Below are 19,560 nucleotides of genomic sequence, written 5' to 3' on the forward strand. Positions count from 1 at the left end.
TATTATGTCTAAATAAGTGCATATTTTTGCTAAAAATGCTGACCATCACATGAGCTTTCAGCGAAATCATCATCTTTTTGCTGGTGGAGGGTCTCCCCTCGATGTTGATGGCCGCTGACTGATCAGGGTGCTGGCTGCTTGATACTGGAGTGACTGAGACAATTTCTTACGATAAGACAATAATGAAGTTTGCTGTCTCGACTCACTCTCTTTTACCGACAATTTCTCCGTATCACGCGATGTTGTTTGAGCATGCTATTCACAGGAGAACTTCTTTCAAAAGTCAATCCTCTCAAACCCTACAGATGCTGTATCAACTAGGTTTGGGTAACTGTCTAAACCTTTTTTGTCATTTTGAACCATCTTCAAAGCACCTTCACTTCACCAGTAGATTCTGCTTTAGGAAACCACGTTCTTTGCTCATCCATAAGAAGCAACTCCTCATCCAGTCAAATTTGACCATGAGACTGTAGCCATTCAGTTCCATCTTTAGGCTCCACTGCTAATTCTAGTTCTCTTGTTATTCCTACCCTATCTCTCAGGGAAGAGAGGCCAGAGGAGTAGGACAGAGACAGGGGAACAGCCCATCAGTGGAGTAGTCAGAACACACAACATCTATCCATTCAGTTTGTGTCTTAGATAGGCGCGATTCATGGTACCCCACAACAATGACACTAGTATCATCAAAGATCACTGATCATGGATCGCCATAAGAAATGTAGCAATATTGATTGGGATTGCATTGAATGTGTAGATAGCTTTGGGTAGTATTGATATTTTAACAATATATTTTCTTCCAATCCATGAGCACGGAATGTTTTTCCATTTCTTTTTTCTCGCAGCTACAACAAGCAATCCTAAAATTTGTATGGAACCACAAAAGACCCCGAAGAGCCAAAGTAATTTTGAAGAAGACCAAAGCAGAAGGCATCACAATCCCCGACTTTAGCCTCTACTACAAAGCTGTAATCATCAAGACAGCATGGTACTGGCACAAAAACACACACATAGACCAGTGGAATAGAATAGAGACTCCAGAACTGGACCCACGAAAGTATGGCCAACTAATCTTTGACAAAGCAGGAAAGAATATCCAATGGGAAAATACAGTCTCTTTAACAAATGGTGCTGGGAGAACTGGACAGCAACATGCAGAAGACTGAAACTAGACAACTTTCTTACAACATACACATAAATAAACTCCAAATGGATAAAGGACCCAAATGTAAGACAGGAAACCATCAAAACCCTAGAGGAAAAAGCAGGAAAAAACCTCTCTGACCTAAGCCGCAGCAATTTCTTACTTGACACACCTCCAAAGGCAAGGGCATTAAAAGCAAAAATGAACTTTGGGACCTCATGAAGATAAAAAGCATCTGCACTGCAAGGGAAACAATCAACAAAACTAAAAGGCAACTGATAGAATGGGAAAAGATATTTGCAAATCACATATCGGACAAAGGGCTAGTATCCAAAATCTATAAAGAACTCACCAAACTCCACACCCGAAAAACAAATAATCCAGGGAAGAAATGGGCAGAAGACATGAATAGACACTTCTCTAAAGAAGACATCCAGATGGCCAACAGGCACATGAAAAGATGCTCAACGTCACTCCTCATCAGGGAAATACAAATCAAAACCACACTCAGATTTCACCTCACGCCAGTTAGAGTGGCTAAAATGAACAAATCAGGAGACTACAGATGCTGGAGAGGATGTAGAGAAACGGGAACCCTCTTGCACTGTTGGTGGGAATGCAAACTGTGCAGCCGCTCTGGAAAACAGTGTGGAGGTTCCTCAAAAAACTAAAAATAGATCTACCCTATGACCCACCAATAGCACTGCTAGGAATTTACCCAAGGGATACAGGAGTACTGATGCATGTTTATAGCAGCACTTTCAACAATAGCCAAATTATGGAAAGAGCCTAAATGTCCATCAACTGATGAATGGATAAAGAAATTGTGGTTTATATACACAATGGAATACTACGTCGCAATGAGAAAGAAATACGGCCTTTTGTAGAAATGTGGATGGAACTGGAGAGTGTTATGCTAAGTGAAATAAGTCATACAGAGAAAGACAGATACCATATGTTTTCATTATGTGGATCCTGAGAAACTTAACAGAAGACCATGGGGGAGGGGAAGGAGAAAAAAAAAAAGTTAGAGAGGGAGGGAGCCAAACCATAAAAGACTCTTAAAAATTGAGAACAATCTGAGGGTTGACGGGGGGGGGGGGGGGGGGGGAGGGGGGGGGGAAGGGGAGGGTAGGTGATGGCTATTGAGGGCACCTGTTGGGATGAGCACTGGGTGTTGTATGGAAACCAATTTGACAATAAATTTCATATTGAAAAAAAAAAAAGAAATGTACCAATAATGAAAAAGCCTGAAATATTGTGAGAATTACCAAAACATGACACAGAGATAATAAGTTGGCAAATGCTATTGGAAAAATGACACCAACAAAGTAGTTCAACACAGGGATGGCCACAAACCTTCAGTATGTAAAAAACCTCATTATGTGAGAAGCATAATACAGCAAAGTGCAATAAAACGAAGCATGCCCGCATACAGCTACATGCTTTGTGGTTTCTTAGCTTCAAGGGCCCTACTGGTTATTCTTTGGTTTTTAAACAATCTGTTAAATAGTGATATTAATATTTAATAGTGTACAAAGTGATACATATTATATATACATGTAATATATGTGTAATATATACACATAATAAACATGTATGTATATATGTAAACATAAACATCTATGTATACATTGTGTACATAAATACAGAGTGATATAACAGCTAGTAATGGACAAAATAGAACATTCAATTGGTTCCAAATGGTAAAAAGGGAGACTATGTCCTGCCCTGCCTGCCTCTACCCATAAAGTTTCCCTGCCTGGAGACAACCACCTGTACCAGCCGGTACACTACGTCTCTCTCAAAAATATTCCAAATATTTACAACACAACCACACACCCCAGACAGCATGAAACACTCTTCTTGATGGACAAAGAGAAGGCACAAGAAATGAACACAGAGTCTGCAGATTCACATAGAGGAAGGTCTCGCTTTCCAAATACAATTCATTTGTTTGTGAAGTTAAAACACAATTTCATTTCTAATATGGGAGTATGGCGGGAAAAAGAGATCAATAGAAACAATAAAAGACTACTGTGAAGACAGAATTTTCACTCAATACTATACTGTATAGTGAGAATGGATTTTAATGTTTTGACTATTGTTTACTGTGCACAGCAAAAACAAAAACAAAAACAAAAAACTGTAACTTGGTGCATTCTAGATGCCAGAAAGGTGTTTTGTTTTTTGTTTTTCTTCTTTCTTTCAGGAATCAGGGCAGCCTATCTGAGGCTCCTCTGCATGAGGCAGGTCATTTATAGAAGACACAGAGACTATGCCACAAGTAAAGCCCAGGCATGAGGGAATCTTGAGTAATGCTCTCAGAAAGATTACAGCCTCTTAAGGGAAAGAAAACATGTACTCAGTTCCCTTCGCCAACAAATAGAGGTAGTATTCACAGAAATGATCAACAGCATTTATAATGAGTTTAGCACAATGCCTGTCACATGGTAAATACTCAATAACTGATCATTATTATCATTAAAATTGCTACTAAGGAAAAAGAAAAGGCACTGAAGAAGGATGATAAAAGGGATTTGGAATAGATGGGCAATAGGGAAATATTCACAAAAAGGTCTCTAAGGAAGCAATATTTGATACTTGAAAAACACTTGGGCATTCAATAGGGAAGTACGGGAAGAAGGAACATTCCAGGCAGAGAAAAGAGCACTTAAGGAGGTGCGAGGTGGGAAGCAGGTTGTATCTCTGATGGGAAGCAACCCAGCCTCATCTTTTGGGTCCACTCCCAGTGGTTCCGTATTAAGCTCCTCAGTGCAGCTCAGCTCTTCCTTGGGCCACTGCCATGACCCTTCTGTCTTGTAGACAATTGGGAGTCTGGTACCCTCAGGCCGGGGCTCAGGTGATGGAAAAGCTCCCCTCCCAACAGCTCATCTCACATGATGAGGATCCAATCTTTTTTTTCCACACTGTCAGAATGGTGTCAAAAACAGTGCCAAGAATACAGCAGACGTAAACCTGTGCCTCATTTCTCAGAAGGTACACGCGGAGCCCGTCCACAAGAGCGGCAGTCTGCCTACTGCTGCCTCCCCAGGCCACTTCGAAGAGTTCAAGCTTAGTAATCTCGCTCCGATTGGAAAGGACAGAGCTTGACAGTTCTGAACTTTGGATGACAATGGTAACAAAATCCCAAAGAAAAATGTAGATCCTATTTTAAAATAAATGCTGTAAGCGTATCATTGGAACATGATGTTTCCTACTTTCTGTCTGTTTAGCATCCCCAGTCCTACAGTCAGACCCAACGGAATATTCTACTGGACAAAAACAAAGAAAAGAGGTTTCACCTAAGAAGGTAACGATCACCCTGCTGATTCTTCGCATGAAATTGTAGGTAAGTTCTCTGATAATGGTTGTAAATATAACACACAACCGACAAAAAGCACAGTCTTAAACGATCCTTTACATGCCACTTTCTCTACCCTATTAAGATGCTCGTTGTTTCTTTGATTTATCTGATAATAAATTTTTGATGACTGGTAAGTCTCATAAAATTGCTCTGGTGCTGACAACACTGATTAATAAGTCTGAAGAATCGAAAGTGTCAGGAATTCATGTGTAGGAATAAGTTACTGCCAAACATATATTAGGTATTCCATAAAATATAGAATAAAAAGGTTGATCTGGTAATTTTATCTTGTATCCATTTTCCTGTAACAATTTATATTCAGGGTCATCATCATCTTCTGTTGCCTTAAAAAAAAAATCAATGAAGTAAAGCCATATGGTGGGGCAAATTAAGGAATTAAACTAAATTTTTTAAAAATAATGAATATAGACAATAAAACATGTTTCCTAGAGGGGGAAAAATGGAATTAAAAATCATTGCTGGGGGGCGCCTGGGTGGCTCAGTAGCTTGGGCGACTGACTTCGGCTCAAGTCATGATCTCACAGCTCGTGAGTTCAAGCCCCGCGTCGGGCTCTGTGCTGACAGCTCAGAGCCTGGAGCCTGCTTCGGATTCTCTGTCTCCCTCTCTCTCTACCCCTCTCACGCTCATACTCTGTCTCTCTCTCTCACTCTCAAAAATAAATAAACATTAAAAAAAAATCATTGCTGGGGCAACTATGAGATGATCAAGTTTGCATCACTCACTTTGAGATGGGGAAGTTGAAAGTGGGTGTGAAGAGGCCGTCTGCCGCCGACCAGAAGGTGGGACAAGAAGCCACCTCTAAGGACCAGGACATACACTAAGAACAGACTTCTTTTTCCTCAGGCCAGAGTATGCCTTTGTCTTTACGTCATGGTGCATCATAAGAAAATATGCACGCTATCTCCGATGTCTTTCTCCCTCTGCTGGGAAAGCAAACCTGTCTTAATTAGGTAAGAACAGAACTCCCTACTTTGTTATGAGTAGTCTCATTCTTGCCTGTAAAGACTCTGGAGATCTCTGGAGATAAGGTAAAGAAAATGAAGCAAAGTTACAAGGGCTCCAGATGTGGTTACCGCAACTCTGAGACGAGTCAGGAAATCCCTGATCCCTTACTGAGTACAATGCTAGGAGCTACCACTCAAGACCACAAAGTCCCAGGGAGAAGATTCCTTACTTACTAGCATGGGTCCCACGGCATGAAGCAGACAGGAGGACAAAGGCCCCCTGCACAACATCTCCCCTCTAGAAGATTCTGTGAAAGAAATAGCATGGGGTCCAGGGGTTGGTGCTCTATGTAAGCCTTCCTTGTTGAATTCTCTAGCCAAATGGGACAAAGGAAGGGGCTGTGTTAGGTGCCTTTCATTCCCAAGGAACGTTTAAATCCTGACCAGTTTCTGTTTTAATGTGGTCTGCTGTTACAGGAAGATGAGCAGTAAAAAACACTGACTCCTCTGCCAGGAACAAGAGCCTATCACATGTGTCCCTGAAATGAAACAGGAGTCAATCTGCATGCTTTGGGGGAACAGAACCCCAAAAGCCAAGCACATTAGGAGAGGCATGGGGTGGGTGGGGGGGGTAGATCAAGCCTCACACAGTCAGTGAAACATACTAATAAACAGAACATGCCTACGGTGAAGCTATGGGGGTGGCGGAGGAAAAGAATAGAGAAGGTGGTGGACAAATAGAGAACTGAACGCGATTTGTGGGCGTCTGAGTAACAAGAGTGCCATGGGTTAACTGTACCCCTATCCGTTCCCAAACTCATCTGCTGAAGTCCTAGCCCCCAGCACCTCAGAATGTGATATTTGCGTCCTTGCAAGAATGGGAAATTTGGACGCAGAAACAGATAAACACGCAAGGAAGATCATGTGAAGACACATGGGGAGAAAATGGCCATCTGCAGGCCAAGGAGAAAGGCCTGGAACAGATCCACCCCTCAGAAAAAACCAACCCCTCCAACCCTTGATCTCAGACTTCCAGCCTCCAGGACAGTAAGATAATAAAGTTCTGCTGAATGGCTTCAACAGCCACAATTAGACAAAACTAGGTATCAGCAGGAAGAAAAAGAAAAAAGCTATGTGCTTATCTGGTAAACGTGACATCTAAAACAACCACATCCTCAATGATAATTTATTTATTTTCTAAAAACACACTATCTACTTGGATGGAGAATAAGATATACATTTTGAAGGTGATGAAACAGTGTATGCTACAAGTGAGACTACCTAAAAATTAACTGTTGTGGGGAATATGCCTGAGGAACTCCCGGAGCTTGCACCCGTGGGTTAACAAGGCATAAAGAATTAGGAAGCCACAGAATGTAAGCATCCAAGATTAGGTAATCAACATTACGTATTTTGGGTGACAACGCCCCCCAATTTAGTACAATAGCTGCTTTCACAGGAGAGAAGGACCAAAATAGGTAAACACCTAAACTGGGCTCTAGACCAAAGCAGGGTGAAATTGCCAGGAGCAGAGCTAATTAGCAAAAGAAAGGTGCCTTGTTGACCCTGAGGTAGCATGCTCTGTCTTATCCCCTAGGCTAGCTAAGATAAAAAGACCCAAAGTGGAGCCTCTTGCCCACCCAAACAACCATCTGCCAGGCTCCAGGATTTTGTTTCGTATTGACCCAACCCCTAACACAGCAATATCTTCGAATCCTTATTTCCCCACACGCGTGAGTTAATGTTCAAGTTTTCACTGTCTCTTTCTGCACATCTATCACGCTTGTAAGCCTTCTGATCCTAATAAAAATGGAGCACGGACCCTCACTCTGGGCTCTTGTCTCCTCCTGAACATTAGCCTCTCTTGCATTTTAATCCTGTGTCCGCTCTCTTGCTGGACAAGAGAGAACTTCAGACCCAGAGTCTACGACAAACTATTACAGTGGAAATAGTATTTCTTTTTTTTTTAATTTTTTTTTAACGTTTATTTATTTTTGAGACAGAGCATGAACAGGGGAGGGGCAGAGAGAGGGGGAGACACAGAATCTGAAACAGGCTCCAGGCTCTGAGCGGTCAGCGCAGAGCCCGATGCGGGGCTCGAACTCATGGACCGTGAGATCATGACCTGAGCCGAAGTCGGACGCTTAACCGACCAAGCCACCCAGGCGCCCCGGAAATAGTATTTCTTGACCACAAACTTTTTGTACCATGAGTCTTTTTTTTTTTTTTTAAGTTTATTTATTTAGAGAGGGGGTGGGGGGAGCACACAGGAACAATTGAGGGAGAGGTAATGGAGAGGGGGAGAGGGAGAATCGCAAGCAGACTCTGCACTGTTAGCTGCGGGGCTCAAACTCACAAACTGTGTAATCATGAGCTGAAGTTGGACGCTGAACCAACTGAGCCATCCAGGCACCCTGATACCATGAGTCTTAAAAATATACGTGAAATAATATACAAACAGAAGAGGATAAAATATGAAAAGTTGTTGCCTTAATGGCTGACAAATAAATTGGAACATCAACAAATGCCTATAAACGTAACTCACAGTTGAGTTTTTTATAGGATAAAGCTGATTGAAACTCCTTTCACATTGTAAACATTCTAAAGCAGAATAGCTGACAGTACTGAACTCCCAAAAATTTACCAAAAACTCCTCCTCAAAACCCTCCAGTAATTCACAACCAGAATACGAGACCAGGCCTCAATGAAAAGCCCGCATGTAATAAAACAAGGTATTGCTGTGTAGAGAATAGAAACCACAAGGTTTTTCTTTATTATAAAAGCACCACTTATTAATTTATCTCTCAAATAAAAACTGCAAATACAGGCAATAACTCATCTTAGCTGGACAGAAAGCATCAAGCATTGAACTTAAGACGAATGGAAGTTAAAAAAAAAAGTTGTCAATATGCAAGGCTGATCAATTTCATTTCACTGAGGAGGTCAATACTCAATAGATCAATGTGATTCTATCAAGTGAATACCATCTAAAAATGGAACTCAAAATAGCTCTTGAAGAGGAAGTAACCTGACACATTTCTCTTTCAGAGGGCAAGCTGGGTCTAGGCTATGTTGATTTTCTCCTGTCAAGTGGAACAAATTATCTGTATTCTATTTACCTTAAATTGAAACTGTAACGAATCACGCTGTACATAACAGTACAGCTGTACAAGACAGGCTTAATGCAAGCTGGACAGTCAACATACAAGCGAGGAGATGGGGTGGGGGAGGGAGGACATGAAGGTTCTGTTCTTTACAGTATTACATAAAGGTGTGAGGTTCAGGATAAACATCACTCTTCTCCCTTTGACGTGGAAGTTGTGTTTTTTTCCCATTTATTCTAAATGTATTCAACTTTTTTTTTTTTTTTTAGTGTTCGTATTTAGTTTTGAGACAGACAGAGACAGAGCATGAGCAGGGGAGGCAGAGAAAGAGGGAGACACAGAATCCAAAACAGGCTCCAGGCTCTGAGCTGTCAGCACAGAGCCCGACGCGGGGCTCAAACTCACAAGCTATGAGATCATGACCTGAGCCGAAGTCAGATGCTTAACCGACTGAGCCGCCCAGGCGCCCTTAAATGTATTCAACCTTTTAGTGGTAAGGACACTAGCGGCTACATAAAATGCAGAAAGACTGACACAGCTCCTGCCCATCGGCCAAACATGCCCAAACCTGTCCCCACAGGGCTGGCAGGCCAGCACAATGTGGCTACGGCGTGACCACATTGGAGGACCACAGCGAACATGGGTTTGGGAGGGAAGCTTTTCCAAGTGTGCGCGTATATTCAAGTCAGAGTAAAAAACATCCCCAAATATGTATAAGACAGGGTTTCCCAGACGCGTTCAGGAATAACAGGTAGCATCCTGAAGCTAGTTTGTAAACCCTGGCAAGGTTCAACTTTGACCTTACTATGTTTAGGGGGTAGAGGTTCCCTCCTTTAACTCTCCCAAACTTCAGGTGCACCGGCAATATCGAATGGGAAACACCTTCCATTTAAAAAACCGAACCATTTTGCACGAACTATAAAATAAAATAAAACTAGAAAAATAAAGCTTCACAAGGCATGTAAAAACTTCATGTATTGAAAGAAATGTGCACATGTACAAAGAAAATGGAAAATTACTAATTACCTCTCAAGTTTACCTGAATAGCGCTAAACAAGTTAAAAGCAGGAGAGCAAAAATCCTTTTAAGTGTAAATTACATTAATCTAATCAAAAAACTTGTAAGAGAGAGAAAATTGTTATGTACTCTTTTCTCACGTGATCTGTTTTCTTCCTGTTACCTTAAGAGGGAGGTATTAGTTTACCAGAGCAATGAAACGCTCATGGCCACAGACAGCAACAGGTGAATGAGTATGTCCAAGGACGACAGCTGATACTACATCCCAAATTACGTCTGTTCAGTGGAATAACTTGTGCTGGTAACATAGTATCTGGAGAAAAAGGAGCACTGTGTAATTTTACCACTGAAGGTAACATCAGATAAGGGATATGACCTCATACTACCCAAAATATACTTTATGGACAGTTTCCCTTTTCTCTTTGCTATTTCTTAGCGATGTTAGATAAATGCAACATATTTGCATGCAAATAGATCTGGAGATGTCAAGAATTTGAACCATATTTTATGTTATGGTACAAATGTGATAATATGTTTATTAACAAGAAAAATATATACATATATAACATCTATAGAGGAAATATAAATTACCAGGCACCCAATACACAGTCAACCTTTAAAAATAAAAACAATCTTTTATGTCCAAAGCTTTAGGGGGGAAAAAAAAAAACCAAAACCGGTTCTTCATTTTCACGTCTACTCTAAGGAAATATTGTTTTTCTCTGACTTAATTTGAGCTGTTTTCAGATACAGTAATGAAAGAGAAGTCTACGTTTTTTCTGCATTCCTAAGTCACTACGTAAAATTCACTAACTGCTAAAAAGGTCCTGGAAGTTTAACACTCTCCTTCATCTTTCCATGATATTTATAAAACCATCTGCTAGTTCTGTGCATCCATTTTTATACTTCACCAGGAAATAATAAGGTTTGGAAAGTTTTGTTATATGGGATTTCCTTCCTGAAAGGCCTGTCTTAAAATGAATGGGTGGTGGGGGGGAGGGGGTCACCAATTAGGTTTGAAATGCTTTAGCCTTTTGGTAGACCAGATATATCTGTTATCTAAGGATCTTCTACGTCACAGACTCAGCAGGCATTAGAGGATATGATAGTTGTTTAATAAAGCCCATTTACGTCCACTACAGCCTGTGACAGGTTGGCACACAGTGAAGAAAAAAAGAAAACATTACTTAGTTTTAACTGTACGAGTAAAATAAGTTTGGAGAGGATACCCAGAAGATCAAAGTATTCCTCCTTATAAGCCGAACAGGATGACTTATTTTGCTAGATTTGTAGTGAAAAGAAATTGCTGGCATTTTTCTCATCACTGCCCACCATCCACCAAATACTGCTAACATTGTTAAAATGTTTCCGAGAACCGGCATGAATAATAGTATGGCCAGTCTCCACTGAAGATTAAAAAAGAAAATAAAGTGAGTGAGTGTGGCGCCTTCCCCTAGAGACAAAAGCAAGTCACGAGACAGGAAAATGCCAGGGAAGCATCCTTTGAGTTATGCCGCTCTGGAAATGAGGCTTAAGGACCGCCATGCTTCGCAAATTGCAGCCTTCATGAGGGTGCCTGTTTTCCAAATGCCTCTTTCAACCAACACATTTTCAGCCTAACATTTGTCAAACCTCTTCTTTTGTTAAGAGTTAACTTGTCAGCTTTTAAAATGGCTTGCGGTTCCCATCCACCTTCCTTGATGGAAATGTGAAAAGTGTGAGTTACTCCCTTTCACAAAGAATCTTGTCAGGGATCCTGACTCTAATCTGACTTCTCCTCCTGGAGGTAAAAAAAAAAAAAAAAAAAAAAAAAAAAAACTACCTTCTGGAAACTAAACAAGTGGTGACTATTCTATCATAATTCTGCTTCACAGAAATAAAAGAGGTCAAACAAGGAGAAAACCACCACCGGATACAGCGTTAGGAGGTGACCCTATGGCCTAAGGACAGCCTGAAAAATGTTAATGTACTTGCAGGGTTTGCTCCTCAAAAACTGGATGAGCGGCTTTTTTTATGCAATGACACCAGCCAATATGTTCCCCTGGCTGAAAGTATGACAAATAACAAAGAACAGTCCCCACCTGAGAAATGAGTTGGAAGGCATGATGAATGCCCCAAGCGTGTTCTACAGCACGCTACCGTAACATGCTCCCGGCCACACCTACCCGCGTCTCCCCGGCCCCTGCTCCACTGCGCAAGTTCCTATCTTCCTCGTGTCAAATCCTCTCGGAACATTTTAATTCTTCCTCAACACTGATTGCACTGTTTGGTTTCCAATGTCCGCGGCTCCTCTTGGAGTCCATTAGAGCCTGGAAATCAGATAATCCGTCTTCTCCACCTGTCGCTGCTCTACACTCAGAAGGCCTCTGAGGATGTGCCTGGAACGTGAAGGTCGCTGTGAAAGTCGACCGCAGACATGAATGAAAACGAGACATGCCGGTGAGGTGTTTACTGATCTCACTTAGGAATGGGTCGATTGGTTAGAAAAAAGGAAAATAAGGAAGCAGAGGCGTTGGCAAGTAAGTGCCAAAGCAAAATGAAAATGTGCTTCCATGGGAGTCGTCTCAAGATCGATACACAAAAAAGGGACTTTTTGCTGGAAGGGGTCTATGTGGCTTACACAAAAAAGGACAAGCGAGAGTAGAAACTGCAGCTTTTGGAACGGAATATCTAAGGTGAAGGTGCTGAATGTGAAATTGGCTTTTTTGAAAAAAATATCTGTAATGAATAAACCGGCTCCTTCAAAGTCATCACATGCCCAGCTTTAAAAAAAAAAAGTAGCCAAGCACCTGCTTAATTAGAATAACATTTTTTCAGGTAGTTGGTAGGGATGCAAAAGGTCCTCTAATTAGGAAGTGGCTGCTGAAAAAAATTAAAGAATTAAGTTGGGTTCTAGTTACATGAGGACACAGTAATGTACAGCTATTCATAAAAAAGAGGTTCTTCCCTTTTATTTTATTTTTTAAGTTTACTTATTTTGAGAGAGAGAGAGAGAAAGCACGAGTCAGGGAAGGACAGAAAGAGAGAATTCCAAGCAGGATCGTCACTGTCAGCACAGAGCCCTTCACGGGGCTCAAACCCACGAACCATGAGATCATGACCTGAGCCCAAGCCAAGAGTAGGAAGCTTAACCGACTGAGCCACTCAGGCGCCCCAAGAAGGCCTTACATTTTAACACTCAGTGAAACATAATGGTGGCATTTTTGTGTAAGTACTATTTTAAAAAAGACTGAGTCTGACTTAGCATCTAACTTAGTTAATAGGCCACGTGTTCAGCTAGTACGTTCAGTAAAGGAGTGAACACAGAAGATGTGGGAGAATGGGTGAAGGACAGAAAGCTGAAATACCAAGCCACTAACACTTCTCTCCTTCCTAAGGAGAAGGGGAGAACTCTGAGGGAATTCACCGAGGGCCCCTGCCCTTAAGGAGGTCACATCAAGTGTATCCTCCCAGTTGAGGCTCCCACAGACTCCTCTAAAAGCAGTGAACGTTGTACTAACTGGTCCCCCAAGAAAGGGGGTGATGACTCCCCTACGCTTACTTAAGCTTGTGGATGCTCATGTCACTGTATAAAGGATAACTTCGTTCTCCAGGAGGAAATCAGAACATAAGCCAGTGGGCAAATTGTTTACATTACTCTGATCCTCAAAACTAGGATGCTAGTAAGAGAGACGGGGCCAGAGGCAACAAACATGCTACTGATGAAAATGCTGTGTCATATACAGTCCCTTTCAAAGAGCCCACTAACGAACTCAATCGAAGCCATGAGCCTCATTCATCCAACATCCTAACCATGTTCAAATAACCAGAAATAGTTCGTAACATACAATAGTTTCCGTATGCTGGTGATTAGTCAAGGACTTGGAGTTAACACAATATCCATCAATTCAAAACGTAATCTTTTAAAATGAAATTAAAATTAGAAGTGCTTTTATAGGCAATGTGCTCTAATACTCTATAGATTATAAATTGATGGATGATAAAATAAAACAGGGTTATCTAGAATGAAAAACAAATATTTTCCCCAGTTCTGAGTTCATAAAAGCTTGTTTGTGTATTTTTCTGTATGTTAAGGTATAGACAATGATTTTCTGAAAAGATAACCTACAAATGAAGATCTATGGAGACTCCCATTTACTGAGAAAATATCAGACCTCTATCTAAAACTGATGATAGCAATGATTAACAATTTAAGAGGAAAAAAATGAACAATACGCTGCTCATTTGCAATTATATTTTCACACATTTTCATAATGAACTAATTTCCAAGGCTGAGCTATATTCATATTTAAAGACACTATATATATCATTGCAAGTAACTATGAGGCTCATGAAACAATAAAACACATCTTCTACTTCTCTCAGTTTACTCTTGAGGTAAGTCTTGAAAGGCATATTGTAAATGTCACGGTATCATCTTAAAAGAAACCTAAATCGTGCTTTAAGCGGCTTTCACATATGAGGATATGCTATCATTTCAGCAATTTAAGCGTATTTAATTTTAACACCATCGTTCTTCCCGGCTCATCTTCTCTGTGGCTCTGCCTGAGGCACACAGGACTACACCAAGTCCTAGATGTGGGACCAGGAACACGGTACACGGGAGGAGGGTCCAGAAGCACACAGCTGACAATCTACCGGCAGGGATTCTGCCCTGTGGGCTAATCCTGACCCGCTGCCCCAGCACGGACTCAGTGAGGCCTGTGTTGAGTGGGGGGGATTTTTTTAAGCCCCAAAAAGCAAACTCCTAACTGAATGTGACCTTTAATGATTCTCGCGCTCTTCTCTAGTAGCTGGGATGTGAAATTCTCAAAGGATGGTGCTGGACACAAAATCTGATTAAATCAGAGTATGGATTTTTTTTTTTTTTTCGGGTCTCTTCTGTATTTGTTTAACACTAGAAGGGACTAGATTTCACCATTAAGGATCGGGAAGCACTACGATAAATATCATTTCAACTGAGGGATGGGGGTGGGATGAGGGGGAAATAACGTCAGAAGATGCAGGAACCAACAGGGCAAGTGGGGAGGGAAGAATTCCAGCAGCCCTTTGACACAATGAGGAAGAAAGAGGTGTGGACAGTTAGGCCCTAGGGCTGGCTCCCCAAGGTCGCCCTTGACCCAGGGCAAGGACTTAAGGGATTTTGATGCTGTGACTCAAGCTGGCTGGTTCCTCCTCCTCTTTTTCTGCCTTTTCTTTTTCTCTTAGAGAGATTATCATCTTGCTAGAGTAAGAGCTTCTAAAGAATAGAATGATGCTTTCCTAGTATCTCCTCCTAATGCTATAAATAAACTGCTTAACAATTTTTTCATAACATTTCTTATTCTTTGCATTCAAAGGAGAAAAAAGTACGTGCTGATCTTAATGTGTCTGGTGAATTTCGTTAGTGCCATGAATATGCAACCAATTTAATGCCTTAAAATTTTTCTCAACAACTGTGGTGTGAATTCCCCTTGAAAACGTCAATTAAGAATAATCTATAAATAACAGGGGCAATTACTACCTGTGGTTATTAATAAAACATTTAAAAATACTATAAGCTAACCGCCACCAATATGACAAGGTCATATGATAGTTTTTAAAAATGGCATAATTACAAATACTGTAAAACGACAGTCTACTAATTTAGAGAATCACAGTCTACTTACTATTTGTATGTCTCAGAACGGATATATTCAAACACGTGGGACACACCAAGCTGGAACTGGTCAGCAATGGGGGTAACCCAGGGATTGTTCTCTGCTTTGAACACTTGCTTCTGACCAGTTAAATCCAAGTTTCCTGAAATGATGGAAGGAAGAGAGGAGAGGTGATGTTCATTTCATCTAACACAAATCAGGTCTAAGGAGTCCTGCCCAGTAACCATGGCACAACCCAAAATACCTCTTGGATCATTTGAGTTGATTTTTTAAAAATGTTACTTCAAGTCCTTACTGGTATGCAAGAAATGTTAGTGATAGTACCCTGGCCCAAGAAATTAACAACAGAAGGAAGGAAGGAAGGAAGGAAGGAAGGAAGGAAGGAAGGAAGGAAGGGAGGGAGGGAGGGAGGGAGGGAGGAAGGAAGGAAGGAAGGAAGGAAGGAAGGAAGGAAGGAAAGAAGGAAGGAAAGAAGGGAGGGAGGGAGGGAGGGAGGGAGGGAGGGAGATAAAAAGGTAAGAAGGAAGGAAACCTGGAAGGTGTTCTCGCAAATGCAGCATATACTTTATTTTTCTAGGTATTTGTTACAGAGAAGGAAATGACCCATCCAAGACTGAAAGACACAATCCTTTTAGAACCTCCTGAAATTCTGTTTGACAATGTATATTATTGCTTGTCCAATCTCATCTAAACCCAATCCAATCAACATCACCATTCATCAAAGTAGACCATGAGTGAAGGAAGATAAGAACGTTGCCCAAGTAAAATTGTTGTATTACTCAGGGACCATAAGCACATCACAGAATCGGCACTAAATGAATCTCATTAACACAGAAATGCTGGAAACTCACATCTGTATACTCCTTACCAGCTGATGAATTAGCTTTAAAAACCATTTCTTCATTTGATTACCTACCAATCCCTAAGGTCAATAATTGACATCGCTTATAGATGGAAAAATGGAAACATGACAAAATTAAGTAATATGTCCAAGCAGAAAATGTCAAAGTCGGGATTTGAACCCAAGGCTCCTGACCCCAAATCTTGTATTCTTTCTACACTGTCTGGTGAAGCTTTCAGGTTACATATTCTAGATCAACCATGGATGAGTTAAGGAAGGTAGCATAACAAAGTCAGCAAGTGCCACCCATCTGAATATCATCTGTTAATAGTCAGTTGACCTTTTTCCCCCCGTTTGGTATATTCAAAAATGGTAAAGGCTACGTGTGAAAGAGCTTCCCACCACACGCTTGCCTACGCAAGAGATAAGGACAGCACGGTGTTGGAGCAGCAGCATATTCAGGTTGCTTGGCATCAGACTCACCAAAAGCCTTCCCCTAAAGGCCCTACTGAGGAAGTCCATTTTCAGACTCCCAGCCTGCAGGACAAGAGATTCACCGATTATTCTTCCCAAGATACATCCAACGTGCCTTGCCTGTCCAGTTTTGAAACTTTACTTGTCAATTGTGTCATAACTGATAACTCAGGATAAGGAAAACACATTCTGGGATGCAAGTATACCATGAAGCACATAATGTCCTAGCTGATCTGAACTTAAGAAATGCACAAACATTTGTACTGGGAAGATGGTGTAATATTTCTTCTTAAAACGATTGATGGTTTCAATTTGTCTTCTTCTTGTTATACGAACTTGTAACTATTCAGAAAAATAAAGAAAAGACCAAGATAAAAGTGATTACATTTAATAAAATGCTTCTCAAGAAAACAGATATTACCAAATATAATGAGTAATTCATCATTTTTCCAAAGCTACTTAGAATTTGTTGGTGTCAACTACAAAAATAAGCAGATAAATTTCTCTCCAAGATTATCAATATTGTCAGTTTCCTCATCCTAATGGTTAAACATCATTAGTCAGATATTAAATCATTGGGTAAATTAATAGGCTTTATTCTCTAAACCAGGAGTCAGAAAACTGCCTCAGACAAGTCAAAATCCCTGAGTTGTCCAAATTCTCTTAGCTGCATATCCTACTTGGGTGTGAGCTGTAAGTCCTGAGCTATTTGTTTTTATCTTCTCCTGGGGAGGGGTTTTAGCTTTCTAAGAATAAAAATTTGTATCTTGTTTAAATTCCCCTGTAATTATTTTTTTCTTTTAGGATATTGTTTGCTGTACTCTGTCCTCTCTTCCATATAATTCTATTACTTTTTCCAATTTTTTCTTTTCCTAAAAATGAATATAACATCTGAAAAAAAGTCTTCCGTTTAAAAACAATTCTAGGAGTGCCTAGGTGGCTCAGTCGGTTAAGTGGCTGACTGTTGATTTCAGCTCAGGTCATGATCTCACACTTCGTGGGATCGAGTCTCACATCAGGCCCCATGCTGACAGCACAGAACCTGCTTAAGATTCTCTTCCTCCCTCTCCCCCCTCCCCTGCTCTCTCCCTCTCTCTCTAAAAATAAAAATAAAAACAATTCTAAAAGAGACAACAAAACCAATTCCATATTAAAAAAAAAATTTTTTTTAATGTTTATTTATGAGAGAGAGAGAGAGAGAGAGCGCACGCATGCGAGCAAGGGAGGGGCAGAGAGAAAGACACACAGAATCCGAAGCAGGTTCCAGGCTCTGAGCTGTCAGCACAGAGCCCGACACCGGGCTTGAACTCACGAACTGTGAGGTCATGACCTGAGCAGAAATCGGACGCTTAACCGACTAAGCTACCCAGGCACCCCAACAATCCCGTATTTCTTAAGTGGCCTGTTTTAAACGTACAGTGAATATGTTGTCCATTGTTCTTAGGAAGCATGGTCACTGAGGAAAGGCCCCACAGCAGGCAACGGTCACCATGGTATAGCAAATTCACTAATAAGCTGGGGGTGGAGGCAGTGGAAGTAAACACCTCTCTTAAAATCTTCACCCCATAAACAAGCTATGTTTATCCTGCCTCTGAGGCCTGCCCACTGACATCAGCATGAAATCAACTATGAAACAATAAATAACAGACATTTGGAAAAATATACGTATTCCAAAGTGGCTAAGAAAAAAAGGAAGAGAAGCCACAAAAGGCATGAATTGCATAAGGAAGCAAACCATTTCCTAAACAAGGGGATCTCCCTGTTAGTGGCTACTCTGACCTGAAGATCTTTCCTCCTTGTTCCCCAAATCATCTATCCTACTGAGAAACACAGTCTGAATTTCTAATGGGTATAATTTAATCTGGTGAACATCTGGGACTCCCCAACATTCGCATATCACCAGGAATTAATTCAACGGGATTGCTTTCTCTTAACATGTGGTTCAGACTAGTCTACAGAAGAAGAGGGGGAGGACGAGGGAAGGGAACTCGATACCTGGAGCACAGAGCACTTCTCACCATGCTGTGTTTTCAGGGCCCTGGGTCCATGTGAGAAAACTGTGGACCAGAGACAGTCTCCAGGAAAGACCCCACAGGCAATCCTCAGCTCGGGGATGACGTCCATGGGACAGTGAGAGAAAGAAGACTCTCTTTTCTCCTGGGCTGCATCATAAGCTTGCTTCCACCAAGGTCCAAGGGTTGTCCCGAAAATGCGGGAGTACAGGTATGCTATGAGCGAAGCAAATCTTAATGGATCATCTTTGAGCTTGAGATACAAGTACATGTCTCTGTGCGAAGGAAGAGCCTGCTTCCTACCACCTACCCACTCGGGAATGCACGGGGCCTCTTGTTAACCTATTAGCAGCCTCTTACGAAGCCGGCAGCCTTTTTAGTGGTAATCCTCTGAAAATCACATACTAAAGTTCTATGCTCCCTGACTGCCACACACGGAAGACAGAGCTAGAGGAGTAATGCCAAGAAAGGTCAGCCGTGTTCTCTGGGCCCTTTTGTCTGAAGCCTCTAACCCCCTGGAGATCTGTCAGTCCCTAGCAATGTCTCTATTTAAGCGCTGTCAACGGAGACAGAAGAGACGGAGGGGACTGCTAATGACGTCTGCTAACTGGAGCACGCAGGAGCAGGAGACGCTGGATGCCAGCTAGACACGTACCCTTTGGGGAAAAGGAGTGCGAAAGTCGGGGTACAACACAAAGGATCATGGGATATTCATAAGCATTCTCGTTTCTACCACTTTACACTCATCTGTGCATTCCAGAGGGGGAGGGGACCTGGGGCACCCTCTCCCCCACCCCCATGTGCTTAATTTTAGTATCAAACACAGGTACTGAGTCAGATTCCCAGATCTTCACCGGGCTGCCAGAATTGGCAGGGAGTGATTCAAGTTCCCTGGGGGGAGGGGGCGACCCCAAACAATAGCTTGGTGGTCGAAGCTGCTCTTTCCTTGTAAACAAAGAAGCAGGAAGACCATGTTTAACATCCACAGCAAACCCTAAA

The 19,560-nt window shown here is 41.5% G+C and overlaps 1 protein-coding gene across 3 annotated transcripts in view; it reads right to left on the reverse strand.

Annotated features, from left to right (window-relative positions):
- Positions 1–19,560, reverse strand: part of RSU1 (Ras suppressor protein 1) — a 203,532-nt gene that overhangs the window by 73,894 nt on the left and 110,078 nt on the right. For 2 of the 3 annotated variants that reach the window (XM_043564678.1, XM_043564677.1), the window contains one exon: positions 15,244–15,376. The exons of the other annotated variant lie outside the window; for it this stretch is intronic. In XM_043564678.1, the coding sequence (XP_043420613.1) occupies positions 15,244–15,376 (133 nt within the window). The remainder of the gene's footprint in view (positions 1–15,243; positions 15,377–19,560) is intronic. 3 annotated transcript variants of the gene reach the window in all.

Source organism: Prionailurus bengalensis, chromosome B4 (assembly GCF_016509475.1).
Source record: "Prionailurus bengalensis isolate Pbe53 chromosome B4, Fcat_Pben_1.1_paternal_pri, whole genome shotgun sequence".
Classification (NCBI taxonomy): Eukaryota; Metazoa; Chordata; class Mammalia; order Carnivora; family Felidae; genus Prionailurus; species Prionailurus bengalensis.